The following is a 13835-nucleotide window of genomic DNA, read 5'->3' on the forward strand; positions in this document are numbered from 1 at the left end:
ACACACACACGATAGTAGCAGACATGTAGTAAGATTCCAAGGAGGGTTGATTGACCAGCTCAAACTTGGCTCGAGCTGAAAACTAAACTCCAACATACCTACTGGTGCTACCTACCTATAGGTTTGTATCATCAATCATACCGTATCTCCTCCATATCCAAGCACCTCGACCACGACGTTGCCAATCGTAGACAAGGTCCAGAGCCCGATCAAGCCCAACCCGATTCTACGATCCATCCTCCACCCATTCAACGGCACCACGATCAACAACCCCACCAGCGTCACCAACAAGGTGATGCCCGAGATCATCAGCGTCGTGCTGACCTCGATCTGGTACGGTTGATATTCGATCGGTCGGTGCGGATGTTTGGCGTGCGTGTGGCTGGCCTTGTGGATCATCATGTACATGCCACCGATCCCGATGCCGAGCAGGATATTCAGCATGGGCCCGCCAAAGCACGCCGAAAGCGCCATCACCGGGTATCCCAGTTTGGCCACCGTGATGTCGGCAACCAGATCACCCAGGGAATTGCCCACGGCGAAAATAGTCAGCCCCAGAATGGCGTCCGAGATGCCCAAGATGACTCCAAACGCCTTCAACACGCCAACCACTTCGTTGGCGATGGTCGAGATCCACGCTATCGCCACCGCGAAGCCCAGGAAGCATAAGAGCGGTCGATATTTAGGTTCGCGGTTCGCGGTTGTCAAGGAGAGTAGCACGGAAAGGGAGATCAGCGAAAACACCAACGACCCCAACACCACTCGGATGTAGAGCTTGATCGTGTGACCCTCGTCCATATTGGCCCAGACAATGGCGACCACAAACAATGGTGCTGTAAACACCTGCACAAACACCAACCATCTGTTCCACTCCTTCTGCCCGGCCGGCACGCCAGCAGTGGCAGTTTTCGGCGGGTAGTCCGACAGGGTCCGGGTCAAGCTGGTTCCGTGAGGATGGGACGTTCCAATAACTTCAGGCAGAGTGGCTTTGGGGGCGAGATCTGCGGGGTCACTTGGTAGACCGACATGGCTGTGAGTTCGGCTGTGATAGCCTCCTCCCGGCGCCAAAAGGTCCGGGTCCAGATCTTCGGGTTGGTCCTGCTTGGGCTCAACGACAGGCAGGGTAATGGTTAGGAGGAACACACTGGGAGCGGTGACGACGCCGAGTATTCGATCGGTGATCGACTTCTCGCGCCATCCGCGCAGCGTGGGGAAAAGTGTCGCGATGATATCTTGCGGGGCCGGAAGGTGTTTGTACGGCCACCAAGAAAAGTGACGCCTGGGCTCCTCATCCTCGTCGAGAAGAAGGCCAAAACGATGGGCGGATTCCGGCGACATGCTGGGCTCCGGCAGGTGCATGCTAGCAGACCTCGACGACATGGGAGAATCTGAATAAGGGGGGAAGTCTTCCTGTTGCAATCGCCGTTGTTGGTGATCTGGATGTGGTGTGCGCAGAATCGGGATCTGCAACGTTGGGCCAGCTCTAGGGGAGTACAGCGGACTACTGTCTTCTCCATGACGCTCCTCGTTGTAGTTGGGGCGACGGAACGAGGTTGCGGGTGGCGCCAGAAGATTAGCTGATCTGATAGAATCGGGGAGTTGAGCTTGAGCATCCAGGCGATGTTGTGAGCTCGTGGGTGACAAAACAAGTTTCGGTGAGGCCGCATTGCGCTCTTGAGTCGAAGGCTCGTTGAGCGTTCGTAAAATCTCCGCGCTAGGTCTGGAGTGCGTTTCCGGGGCTGTCAAGGAAGAAGCGTCACTGATCAGAAGACTTCCGGCTCCCCTTTCGGACGCAATGTCGGATAGGAAATCCGTGTCAAGTCGGAGGCCTGTAGCATCGTTGGCAGAAACTGCGCGTCCTCGAACCCCTGGGCCGTGGGGTTCTTCCTCAATGCCGAGGAGGTCGTGAGAAGAATGGCGGACAAGTTCTGGCTGAGAGGCGTGAGGAGGAGCACTGACGGGACCTGGACTCAGATGCGTCGTGTCTTCTGACGAATATCGACGCAGACCGATGGGCCGTGTAGTTGTACTCTTCTTTTCCAACGAAGTCATGAGTGACCTGAACTCCAGGGCCCCGATCAAGCTCGGCCGGATCGGGGTCATGGTGTTTCTTCTTTCTCCCCGCGGTGCGCGGCCAACTCTCATCTTGCTTTGCAACTCCGCGAGGTGTCGATCTCTAGCTTCGTCATCATCGTCCAGATCTTCGACTCTCCAGGTTGGAGTCCCGGGAGTGCGCAGGGTTGAGACACTCTCGCCGGACGATGAGCGAAGGAGGCCGGTCCGCTCACTTGCCGGGCGAGCTTCTTCGTCTTCCTCTATGTGAGGTATTTCGAGTTCCTGGGCGTCTGGAATATGGTGACCCAGCCTGGCTGTCGTTTCGGCCAATCTAATTCGCCTTCGTCTTGTAAGCCACCAATGCCACGCAACCACAAAGACCACGTAGAAGACATAGTAGCCGATCATGGTCGCACACTCCCAGAGTCGCAGACTCCCGTCCGCCAGGAAGACCAGACTGAAACTGGCAGCCACCGCGAAGAACCCGACGTCTCGGACAAAACTCTTTTTGGCGACCTGGAACGGTGCCACCAAGGCCATACTCCCGGCGACCACGGCGGAAATGAATCCAGCGGCGCCCACCAACTCTCCCACTGCCAGACTGCCGCTGTTGCTGCTCATGGCCGCGAATGTGGAGAAGACATCCGGACTCCCATTACCAAAGGCCAGGAATGTGACTCCCGTCAAGCTCTCACTCATCCCCAAAATCGTGGCGATCGTGCTCAGGTTTATGCAGAGAAAGTCCGAGGCCACCATGCCGATGGTGCTGAACAGGAGACTGACCCATAGTACCAGGATGATGAACGCCAGCGGCTGCGCATGCGGGAGGGAGCAATAGTAGAATTGTAGGTATGAGATGAGACCAGCTTCTTCATCGGGGCAGTTGTTCTTCACAAAGGCACACTTGTCGCTGGAACGGTGGACGAGCCGACACTAGATTCGACGAGTTAGCTATCGGCGCGGCTTGAAGCGGCGTTCGACAGGGATAGGGTTGGGTTGATCGAACCTCCAAGTCGTGTGGCTTGAGTGACCGGGCGGCAATGGACTCGGCATGGTGCGCAGTCTCAGGGCCCAAGCCTCTCAACAAGCTGTAACACGCAAACAAGGTGACTATCAGGGCGGTGGCATAAAAGGTGCGCCCGTGATGCTGGCGCGGGCGGCGCAGGGAGGGAGGGTGAACAGGGGCCATCGGGGAGGGTCGCACTTCATGCTGAACAGATTGGGACGGGTACGGAGAGTAAGGATATCATGGACGAGACTGGGAGAGACGCCGGTATGGGTATGAACAAGATGGGCAGGATAATATGTACAGACAGACAGATGGACGAGAAGTCGATGTCGATGTCGATGTTACTGTCGATGTCGCATCCAACTTCTCACTCCACCTGCAGATGCAAACCAGGAAATAATGTGAATCGGTGACCTTCCGTCATTATGCATTTGCTGCTCTCACCTCTCACATCTCCGCACGGCCACAGCCATGGCCACCAGGGCTCAAGGCATGCACTAGACGCCAGAACTGTGCTCGGACTCTTCCAAGGCTATTAGGTGTTACTGGATTTCAGTATACCAGGGCGTGGCCATTCTCCTCCACAAACTATAGACCTGCGGCAGACTCTGTACTGCCTGCATCGTTCCTCTTCACCCAATCCTGGACACCTCACATCATGGTCCAACCATGGCAGAATCAATGCAATCCCATGGCTTAATTACCACCGGTGACAATTGGCCACTAGGCATCGACTGCTTGGAAACAACAATTACAGTGTATCTGTAAGGTACGGGTACACCAGACGGTGCTGGGCTTCGAGGCTTCCTCCATGTGCGCGAACTTCGAAGTCCTGTATCCTGTGAGCCGAGGCTTGTTCACAAATCATCCCCGGTCCCTGTCCCTGTCCCTGTCCCTGTCCCTCGCCCTCAGATCTCGGTTATTTGCTATTTCCTGCACTTCTACAATTTAACTGTTGGTTGGTCTCGCACGGTCCGATCAATAACTGCATGTTTCTCTCAAAGATGACCTCTGAGCCTTATCCCTGACAAAGTCCATCCTGTGGTCGCACTCGCTTCAGCATGGCACCAGCACCGACCTTTGCGGACGTCCTGCCAGTCAAGCAGCTCTCCTCGCATCAATACACAGTGGCCCTCGAGAACGAGTGGTGTATAGGAACAGGTTGGTCTCAGACAGCCCTGGCCCCTTCTCCTGCCTTCCACTGAGAACAAATCGCAGTGCCCAATGGCGGCTACGTGACATCGGCCTTCCTGGTCGTTGCGCGCACCCACATGTCCCTCACCCACCGCAGTCGCGCCGAACCTCACCCTATAAACCTACACCTGGAATTCCTGCGGCGCACGTCTATCGGCCCTACATTATTCACAGTCAAGGACGTGAAACTCGGCGCGCGCATCAGTAATCTGCACATCACGCTGTCGCAGCAAGAAGGCCCCAACGACCAATGGCAAGACGAAGTGGAGGGATACATCACCATAAGCAACTTGGGCACGGAAGCGGGATTGAGCATTGACACGGACTACGAATTGTACCCGCCAGTGCTTCCGGTCGACTTGAACCTCCTCTCGCGCGGCCAGGACCCGAACTACGCTCTGCGGGTGGAGGACCCGTTCGCTGAATTCCGACGAGCCGCGCAGAATATCCAGATGTTCCTGATCCGGCCGGAGCGGAGGCCTGCAGGCCGGTCGAAGGCCATCATTGATCAATGGGTGCGGTTTGCCGTCGGCGGCAACGGCCCGAACGGCCGCTGGACCAACGACGCCCTGGGATTTATCGTCGACATCTTCCCGCAGATTGTCGAGAGCTATGTCAACCCTTTCGTCGAGGAGGCCGCGCTGGGCCAGCACTCGGAAAGCGAGCTGAAAGAGTTCTTGCGCTCCAACGAGCCCCGCGCCAAATATTGGTATCCCACGCTCGTGCTGAATCTGGATGTCAAAAAACTCTTGCCTCCGGAGGGCGTCGAGTGGTTGTTCGTCCGCGTCAAGGCCAAGGCAATCAGGAATGGGAGGTTTGATTTGGACGTCGAGGTCTGGGATGTCCAGAAGGAGTTGGTCGCCACGAGTTCTCACTCGAGTCTGGTCGTCGACGCCTCGAGGAATACGACCCGCAAAGGGAAGACCAAGACCGCCAAGCTGTAGAAGACGCCGTCTACATATCTACATGCGATTGTCTAGATTTGGTACTCCCGGTCAAACCACAGCAGGTTGAGCTATCAGCAATGTCGATATGCTGTCTGGCTTTACTCTAAACTAGCATTGACCACGACACGACGGATGGAAGTGTGGGCTGTTTGAAAATAAAGGTGTTTTGAGCAAGGGAGGCTAATGATACAAGTAGAGCGGGTGGAAATAATACAGCCAAAACCAGATGGCCCACGAGCAGGATATGCTATTACAGTTACATATGCTGCAGACCACCTACAGGTAAATAGATCTATTTGAGCCACAGGTGCTTCTGGGTAGCGTTTTCCTGGTCCGAGCGACTCACTTCTCGTTATCCCATCTCGTCGATCGCACTATCATCATGGACTCCAGATCTGATTAACTTGGCTCATGACTACTCCTCGGCTTCATTCAGCTTCTCTTGACCAAGCCACGAGGCGGTCTGGGAGGTAAAGACGGATAGAGCCTGCATGTCTCAGGCACCCGACGTTCTAGCCCATGCTTGAAGGCCTCGACAGGCGAATGGTAAGAAGAGACGCTGTCAGACAGGGAAGCTCATTGCGGCAATAGGAGGACGAAGGAGTTTGTGTGGTGTGGCGGAGGAAATGTGGAGGAGGCAGGGTGCCAGGATGGCGGGAGCATGATCGACCGGCCGGTTGGTTGGTCGAATCGAGGCGAGAAGAGTCTAGATCCGGATTTAGGTTGCTCGCCAAAAGGCGGAGTGTATGAAGGACACGGCCTCTGGCCACTGCAGTGGACGGATGATGGAAGTATGGAGGACGATGGAAGTCGTGAGACGGCAGAGCAAGACAATGATAGGTACCTATTGGTGCACCGTGCAGTGACATCAGGTTGCACGGATATCTAGGACGGTTGAATAGACTGCATTCTGTACTCTGTATTCCGTACTCCGTACAGTAGGCTCCTCACCCATGTCATGCATCAGGCTCCCACGACGAAACTCCACCCTGCTGCCTTCTTCTATGCCGCATCTGGATGTTTATGGGATGACAGTCATGAAAGCTGGACGCCTTAGCCAACGAAAGAGAAGCCATATAAACCCCCTTGATCTCATTGTACAGAAGTCCTCCAGACAGCCTCCCATTTTTTTAATGCCAGAGACTCGTTGATTGCATTGAAGTCCATTATCCATTGTCCATAATGTCAGGCCCTACTCCAGCCAAACGACCCTTCACCGGCGGTTGCCACTGCGGTTCCATCAAGTATGAAGCCACCATCCTGCTCACTGACCATCCGGTGGCCACCCGCTGCAACTGTACCATCTGCCTCAAACAAGGGTTCACTGGCGTGCAGCTGGACCCGCAAGACTTCCGCCTCCTGTCTCCCGAATCGTTCTCCCAGATCAAAGACTATCAATTCAGATCCAAGGACGTGCACAAGTACTTCTGCGACACATGCGGGATTCACGTTGTTGGGAGGGGCCAATTCGAATACGAAGGCTCCGTTCACCACTTCTTCGCTCTCAACATCCTGACGCTCGACCAGCCACAGGAGGGGCTTGATCTTGCTCGATTCAAGATCAAATACGTGGATGGGAAGAATGACAACTTCAAGGCCGGGGCCAGGGATGTTCCATGGCCATGGGGGTGTGTTTGAGGGTTCAATTGTCATCCTGGCCTTGTTCTTGTCCCGGAGCTTCCTACATACATTCTCGAATACGCTATTGGAGAAGCGTGACTCGATGGGAATGTTTTGCTGCTGCTGCTGCTTCCTCTTCTGGCAAAGAACTTTCCCATCAATCTTGATATCCAGATCGGATTGGCACATACAAGCCCCTTTCCGCCAATCAAACGATGTGCTGGGGTGTTCTACGGGTTGGGGAGGAGTCTTGGATGGGCAACATCTTTGGCTGTGGGATGAAGGAAGTCTCCCATCCTCACCAATACAATTGAAGGTCATAAGTTCTGCTACTCCGTACTCTAGGTGTGGGACGCGCGGGGGTAATGAGTACAGGAAAATGACGCTCCACAACCCCCCGAAATCTTGGGGTCTCGCCGACCTCGGCACTGGGTTTGTGCTGACGCTTCTGTTCATCTTGTTCATACTGTACCTAGGGAAATCAGAAAGAAAAGCCAGACCCTGCCCTCATCTTGGTACTCTTTTAGTATCTTATCAAGCTGGATCTATCCAACCAGAATCACCCTGGCAGACTAGCACCGTGAGATTCATAAGTCCTCATATCCAACCAACCCCGGACTCGTCCAGTCAACGACCTGAAAATTCGCTATTTGGCTGGTAAAAGGCCAGTAGCCAAAGGCCTTATCAAGATGACATTCACTTATCCTCCGCCGTCGACCTCTTTCGCTAAACTGTCGTTCCCTGCGCCGCGAGTGGTGCTGGTAACCTATTCGCGCCCGGAGAAATTGAACTGCACGACTGCGGCCGACGTGCTCGAGATCACTGCGATATTCCGGTGGATCGACCAAGAACCGTCTCTGTCCGTGGCCATCCTCACGGGCGCGGGTAAGGCCTTCTCGACAGGTGCCGACCTGAAAGAATGGGCGGCGAAAGTCAGCGGTGCCGGTGCCAGCGCCAAACCAGGTGCAGGACCAGGTGACGTCCCCGGGGCAATCCCCATGTCCAATCGCGTTGGCAAGAAGCCGGTCATCGCAGCTGTGAACGGCATGGCGCTCGGCGGGGGTTGCGAGACTGTGGTAAACTGTGACCTGGTGGTCGCTGCCGACACGGCCACGTTCGGCCTGGTCGAGGTCAAGCGTGGCGTGGCGCCCTACGCCGGGGTGCTGCCGCGACTCATTAGAACCGTGGGACTGCAGAGGGCAAGTGAGTTTGCCTTAACCGGCGCAGTCATCAGCGCGCAGCAGGCGGAGAACTGGGGGTTGGTCAATAAAATCGTCCCGCAGCAGGACGTGGTCAAGGAGGCCGTGAGGTATGCCGAGTTAATTGCCGAGAACAGTCCTGATTCTATCATCTGCACGAGAGCTGGGCTGAGGCAAGGCTGGGAAACTGCCAGTGTCGTGGAGGCTACGGCCGTGACGGGACAGAAGGAGTGGGCAGAACTGCAGAAGGGAGAGAACATTCTCGAGGGGCTGAAAGCGTTCAAAGAGAAGAGGAAGCCTGTATGGAAGGCCGCGCGGCTGTGAGCTATGAGCTGTGATTGCGGCCTGAGCCTCTGGTCAGACTTTATGCGTCTCGATGAGCGCATGAGCGCAGGGACACGGAACTCACCACGAATGATAGCAAAAGCACCATCTGGGGTTACTCGATGTAAAAGTACAGGGAAAACGAGACACTGTGTATTAGACGCACACCTCTCTGCTGCAAATCGAGGACCAATTCTCTCGCCGCGGAAATGGCTGGCTTCTTTGGCTGGACTGCCTCGTGCGCTCATGATCGAAGCAAGCTGCGATAGCAATCGCCATTGACATCGACATCAGCGCCACTCTACCCCTTCATTCACCATAGTGTCAATCCCAAACAGCAATCTTCTCGTTGTCTTGGTCTTTTTTTTGTCGCCCTCCTCCCCAACTACAGTCTGCATGACCTCGTCAGCCCCTCCGCCTAGACCTTGCGGTAACCTGGACCCCCGGCACTGCCACGTCTCATGAACGAGGTCAATTTAGGCGGCCTTGGGGCATCGACGAAAGAGAAGGACTAATAATATGATCCTGGTGACGATCCATGCTCACATACGTACGAGAGGTAAAAGATGGATTTGAATTGGATTGGGTATGGTCGACTTAGGTGGGATTGCGTGATCCCTGTATTGTTAGGTCAGCTCTCGACAGGCCGACTTGCTACCTCAACTGGCCCTACAGTACACTACTGTACTGTTTTCTATCAGGTCTATCTCCACGATTCTGCTGTTGGCTGCATCATTGGCATAGTCCCGATGGCACCAACCCCCTCGAGCAATGCGGTCGCACCTAAACCTGCTCGACAGGCGACGGCCTGTACCTACTGCCGGACACATAAAATCAAGTGTGATACAGAGCAGCCTTCATGTCGGAATTGCAGGACGCGAGGGATCGAATGTATCACCACCGATCTCCGGCGCCCTGGACGCACAGGTCGACGAACCAACCCTGTAGGGCGTCGCAGAAGTAACGCCAACCCGCGACCTTCTGCTAGCAGTCGGCGTCCATCTGTCACTCGACCGCGTTCCCAAGCAACGCCTACATCTTCCTCTGGATCTCCCTCTCCACCTACGTCTCCCACAGCGAAACTGCTTGTTCCGATCCCTCATGAGAGCCCACTACCTTCGATGTTCCTGCTTCCTTTCGCAGAGGATCATCATCAGCGCCGTCGTCGTTCCAACAGCCACGAGGCCGTGGTTCAACATTCACGTCGAGAAACGAGCATGACGGAGGGACAATCCGAACCGAGATCCCTTCCCGGTGGTCAAGGCCCTCGAAGTTCCCATCTAACCGTCGTCGCTGACAAGAGTCGCTCACGATTTCAGGTCATTGGTAGTGGGAGCAGTATGTATATTCTGGTGCAGTGGCTCGATCTTTTCTTTGCGAAACGCGACTTTTGGACTCCCATCTTTCCATTTTTCCAACAAGGACTGTCATACTCTGTCGAGATGCCTCTCCCCTTGCTACCATCACTCCCGCCTTTACCACCGCCTTCAAAAGTTGAAGAGTATGTAGCGACCTTTTTCTCACGAATCCACCCCATTCACCCTGTCCTCGACCAGGACATGTTCTATGATTCGATCGAGGATCTTCGGTCCAAGCTAGAAGCACATCCCTCTGCTCTTGATTCGAGAGACTACCCTGCGCTGGCTTGCAGCTATGCCGTCTTTGGCATTGCTGCCGATGAATTGGAAGGACAGCCCACGGAGCTGGGCAAGTACTATCTTGAGGGCGCATATTTCCTCTACGCGCATCTTGTGGCCATACCTTATGTTACGTCGGTGCAAGCATTGCTGCTACTGACCGTCGCCTTGAAGAATCGGAATAAAGATGGAGCTAGCTGGGAAACGCTGGGACAGGCAATACGAATCGCACAATCGATAGGATTGCATCGGCATGACTGGGCGATGCACAGAGGCTCTAACCTCATGAATGCGGATTCTACGGACGCCACCCAGATGGAAGACCTTCACTCCCGGATCTGGTGGACTGCCTACATTCTCGAAAGGGCCATGGAGTTGGAAACAGGCAGACCCTCGGCCATTCGAGACTCTGACTGTAACCAGATCCTACCACAGCCGGTGCTTCCTCCGCAATCGACAGACTTGAGCTTTGATTACTTTGCTGCACTCATCGGCCTTGCTCGAATCCAAAATTCGATCAATGATTTATATCGCCCTAGACCCCATCGACGCAGAACCAAAGATCTGCTACATCAAATGGGACGCTTGGATCGCTCCTTACAGGACTGGGCGGCGGGTTTTCCCGAAGAGATTAGGTACGCAATGTATTGTGCGGCCAGTTCTGAGACAAGATAGTAACATCCTGCCAGACCTGGCCGAGATGTCTTCTGTCCTTCCGAGGAGTATCATCTTGCAACATACATCACGTTACATTACCATCAGACGTGAGTTTGAGTATCCCAATTGGACTTCCTAATACTAAGTCACCAATCTCTTCAAGTGTTATCGCACTACACAGACCAGCCCTCATGTCAGCCACCAGCTGGCTAAGAAACCGAGTGACCCATCTGTGCGCAGGAACTCCTTGGAAAAACAGACTGAGGTACTGTCTTTGCATAGGAGCTGCCTCGGGACGGTCTATTCTCAAAGCCTGGAGTGATTTGTTGATGTACAGCAAGCCGTCACTCTTAATCACCCTCAATCAGGCCACCCTTGCCATTCTGGTCCTGGCAATGTACGTGATCAGAATTCCATCAAGTCGAATGAAGGACTCGGACTTGGCAGTAAGGGAACTCTCTCACACACAAATTCATGCTCGCTTATTGACTTGCCCTTAGATGGTGGTGACATTTACGGAAGAGGTTGAACGGGAATATCTGAGGATGGGCCAGGACGAAGAGTTCATCAATGGTATGTGGGATTTTCTGTCTTGACGTATTTTCCTCTAAATGTGCAAAGGGCTTGTCGCACTTCGGCGACAGCTTGTTGAGCATGTGTCTTCCACAAAGTCCCAAAACAAAGTAGGACCTCATGTCGCGGAGGCACCGTCCGCAATCCACCAACACTACTATACCAGCGAGGCCGCCTACGACTTTGCCACAGAGCTTGATCTAAGCATGCTTGATGATGCTTGGCCTTCGGTCTGGACGAACGATCTAGACGGTTTCTACATGGATGACCCAGACCAAGACATGAACATTTAAGAAGTTGGTACACACAAGATTTGGTTGTATTTATCCGTGGTTGCCACCGCTTCATCTCTTACAAACCACGGTACAGAGGAAGTTGGGGCATGGTGAGCAACAGAACGTTCTGGGCGCAAGGCGGACTAACTCTGCCCTGGTCGACCGAAGATCTCATGTCTTGACTCCTTGTTCCAGAACACACGACGAGTTTTGTGTCCACCCTCGAGCTCAGAGAGCCGTCTTCTGTCCTCGTGGGCGTCGACCGTCCTTGTCAAGATAATATACCAATACCGCCAGTGCAAAAGACAAGGGTTGTGCTATGAGCCCAGCCAAGTAACCTTTGAAGAATCTTGGTGCTTCTGTAGTTGGCAGCAGCACAATGGGCACCCAACTGTTGAAGGCCATTGCGAAAGCCAACATTGCGCTCAAGATGAATGCGCGTTCCTCGGCGTCGTTGGCGCATATCAAGTTGGCGCAGGAATACATGATGGGAGCCATTGAATTTTCGACCTGGCCCACTGCAACGGCGAACCACTTGTATCCAAACGGCGAAGAATCATAGAGGACAAAGGCGAGGTGACCCAACCCCATGGTCAAGTGGGCAAATGCAAAGAGCGGCAGCCTCGACTTGGGACCATACCTGTCGCTGATCCAGGAAAAGGCGATCGACCATACAATGGCGACGCAGGGAGCGACGGCGGTGAGATTGTTGACCGTCACGCCCGAGTACTGCTTGTTGCTCTTAATCCACAGGGCCCAGGTACCCTGGGGCATGACCAGATATCCCTGCTGGAAGATGACACTCCAGGGCACCAACACCCAGAAATGCCACCCGCCCAGGAAACGCTTGATAGAGGATAGCTTCAAGGCAACGGCTTGGTTGGGTTTTCGTCCAACTGCCTCCATCCTGGCCCTGCTCAGTGCCAGCTCTGATTCGGTGAAGAGCCAGCGCGTGGCATGGCTGGGAGTTCCAGGGAATGTGATATAACCGAAGATCGCGACAGGTAAGCACACAACTCCGCCAACCAGAAACATCCACCGCCAGCCTGCGCGACCCATGGCACCGTCCAGGTCTGCATAGATGCGGGCAGCGAGGAAACCTGTCGAAAACGTGCCGATGGCTGCCGACACGTAAAACAGGCCGGCTCTCCGGGCGATCTCATCAGGTCTGTACCTGCACATATCGTTAGCGCCTGCTTCTACAGTGAGGATTGCCTTGTGAGGTAAGGCTGTTTGCTAAATCTATACCAGCTGCCAAAGACATAATGGATTGACGGGAAAAAGGCACCTAGCCCTCAGTGTTAGGATTTCTTTGGACTGGAATGGACCGGATTCGACCCACCCTCTGCGAATCCGACGAGGAATCGATAGGCTGCCACCTCACCATACGAGTTGGCGCGTGTAAGCAGAGTTGTGAAGATCGCCCAGATTGCCATACAAATTGGGATGACCTGACGAGGAGGAAGTCGAGTATTGATCACTGTGAGAGGAATGATGGAACTGCAGCACAGTCAGCCTGGTGACAAGATACCTGGAGGCGCCCCCTCGCCCTTACATGGCATAGCCAACGGTGAAGATTGAGTTGAGCTGGACCAGTTCGTTGCCCAGAAATCCAAGGTCTTCTCGCATCCCGCTGATGTAGGCATTGATGAACATGCCGCGGTCGATGTACAAGCACTATCGGTGGTGCGTCAGCTGCGCGCACCACTTGCCACTGAAGGTTTCTCACGGCGACTTACCCAGAAGCCGAAGCAGGCAAAGACGAGAACGGATAGGTCGAGCTTCAGGATCAGTTTCCTCTCAACAGGCCCGTCATCTGGGTGATACCACTGGAAAAGGCTCCGCTTCTTGCTGTTGAAATCAATCACGTTGGGTTGCACATCCTTTTCTGACGTGTCTGGGGCCAGTGTGTCCATTTGGACCACGCGAGACACGGCATCATTTTTAGCAGAGGCTGGAGGTGACATTGCGAACAAGAAATCGTGGGTTTTTGTCGCTTGCGCAGTTCATGCCAATGCTGTACAAAATGGACGACATCACCTTTTGAACCCTTGCGGGCTCATGCCTCCGACATTTGAGAATGATGCCATTGATGGTGCTGGATTGCACCATGGACATGGTTTGCACATGGCCCGCTATCAGGGGAAGGCAGGTCAAGGATGGGTGAAAGCATCACAAGTTCAAAATACGAATCAGGTATAGGGACTAGCAGATTTTGTCACCAAGTTGGACAGCATCTTTCGCTCGGGAAGAAAGATTCGGTCCAAAACAATAGCCACCCGGACCACCCTTTTCCCACCCGGCCCGGCCTCCACCCGGGAGGATACTGTATCTCCCAGGTTCGG

The 13835-nt window shown here is 54.3% G+C and overlaps 7 protein-coding genes across 7 annotated transcripts; 5 read left to right on the top strand and 2 right to left on the bottom strand.

The window, feature by feature from the left end:
• Positions 1–135: 135 nt before the first annotated feature.
• Positions 136–3244, bottom strand: A1O3_08625 (uncharacterized protein; the record flags this gene model as incomplete). The annotated part of the gene is made up of 2 exons (XM_007738722.1): positions 136–2988; positions 3062–3244. 2 exons carry the CDS (start codon positions 3242–3244, stop codon positions 136–138), a joined length of 3036 nt encoding a protein of 1011 aa, XP_007736912.1.
• Positions 3245–4125: 881 nt separating this feature from the next.
• On the top strand, positions 4126–5202 carry A1O3_08626 (uncharacterized protein; the record flags this gene model as incomplete). The annotated part of the gene is made up of 2 exons (XM_007738723.1): positions 4126–4225; positions 4283–5202. The coding sequence occupies 2 exons, from the start codon at positions 4126–4128 to the stop codon at positions 5200–5202; spliced, it is 1020 nt and encodes a 339-aa protein (XP_007736913.1).
• Positions 5203–6387: 1185 nt separating this feature from the next.
• Positions 6388–6843, top strand: A1O3_08627 (uncharacterized protein; the record flags this gene model as incomplete). Its single annotated transcript, XM_007738724.1, has 1 exon — positions 6388–6843. One exon carries the CDS (start codon positions 6388–6390, stop codon positions 6841–6843), a length of 456 nt encoding a protein of 151 aa, XP_007736914.1.
• Positions 6844–7514: 671 nt separating this feature from the next.
• Positions 7515–8348, top strand: A1O3_08628 (uncharacterized protein; the record flags this gene model as incomplete). Its single annotated transcript, XM_007738725.1, has 1 exon — positions 7515–8348. One exon carries the CDS (start codon positions 7515–7517, stop codon positions 8346–8348), a length of 834 nt encoding a protein of 277 aa, XP_007736915.1.
• A 1217-nt stretch (positions 8349–9565) lies between these two features.
• On the top strand, positions 9566–10660 carry A1O3_08629 (uncharacterized protein; the record flags this gene model as incomplete). Its single annotated transcript, XM_007738726.1, has 1 exon — positions 9566–10660. The coding sequence occupies one exon, from the start codon at positions 9566–9568 to the stop codon at positions 10658–10660; it is 1095 nt and encodes a 364-aa protein (XP_007736916.1).
• A 482-nt stretch (positions 10661–11142) lies between these two features.
• Positions 11143–11508, top strand: A1O3_08630 (uncharacterized protein; the record flags this gene model as incomplete). Its single annotated transcript, XM_007738727.1, has 2 exons — positions 11143–11215; positions 11264–11508. 2 exons carry the CDS (start codon positions 11143–11145, stop codon positions 11506–11508), a joined length of 318 nt encoding a protein of 105 aa, XP_007736917.1.
• A 210-nt stretch (positions 11509–11718) lies between these two features.
• A1O3_08631 (uncharacterized protein) lies at positions 11719–13457 on the bottom strand (the record flags this gene model as incomplete). The annotated part of the gene is made up of 5 exons (XM_007738728.1): positions 11719–12664; positions 12739–12778; positions 12833–12990; positions 13046–13167; positions 13230–13457. 5 exons carry the CDS (start codon positions 13455–13457, stop codon positions 11719–11721), a joined length of 1494 nt encoding a protein of 497 aa, XP_007736918.1.
• Positions 13458–13835: the final 378 nt, after the last annotated feature.

Source organism: Capronia epimyces (genome assembly GCF_000585565.1).
Source record: "Capronia epimyces CBS 606.96 chromosome Unknown aczIQ-supercont1.8, whole genome shotgun sequence".
Lineage (NCBI taxonomy): Eukaryota > Fungi > Ascomycota > Eurotiomycetes > Chaetothyriales > Herpotrichiellaceae > Capronia > Capronia epimyces.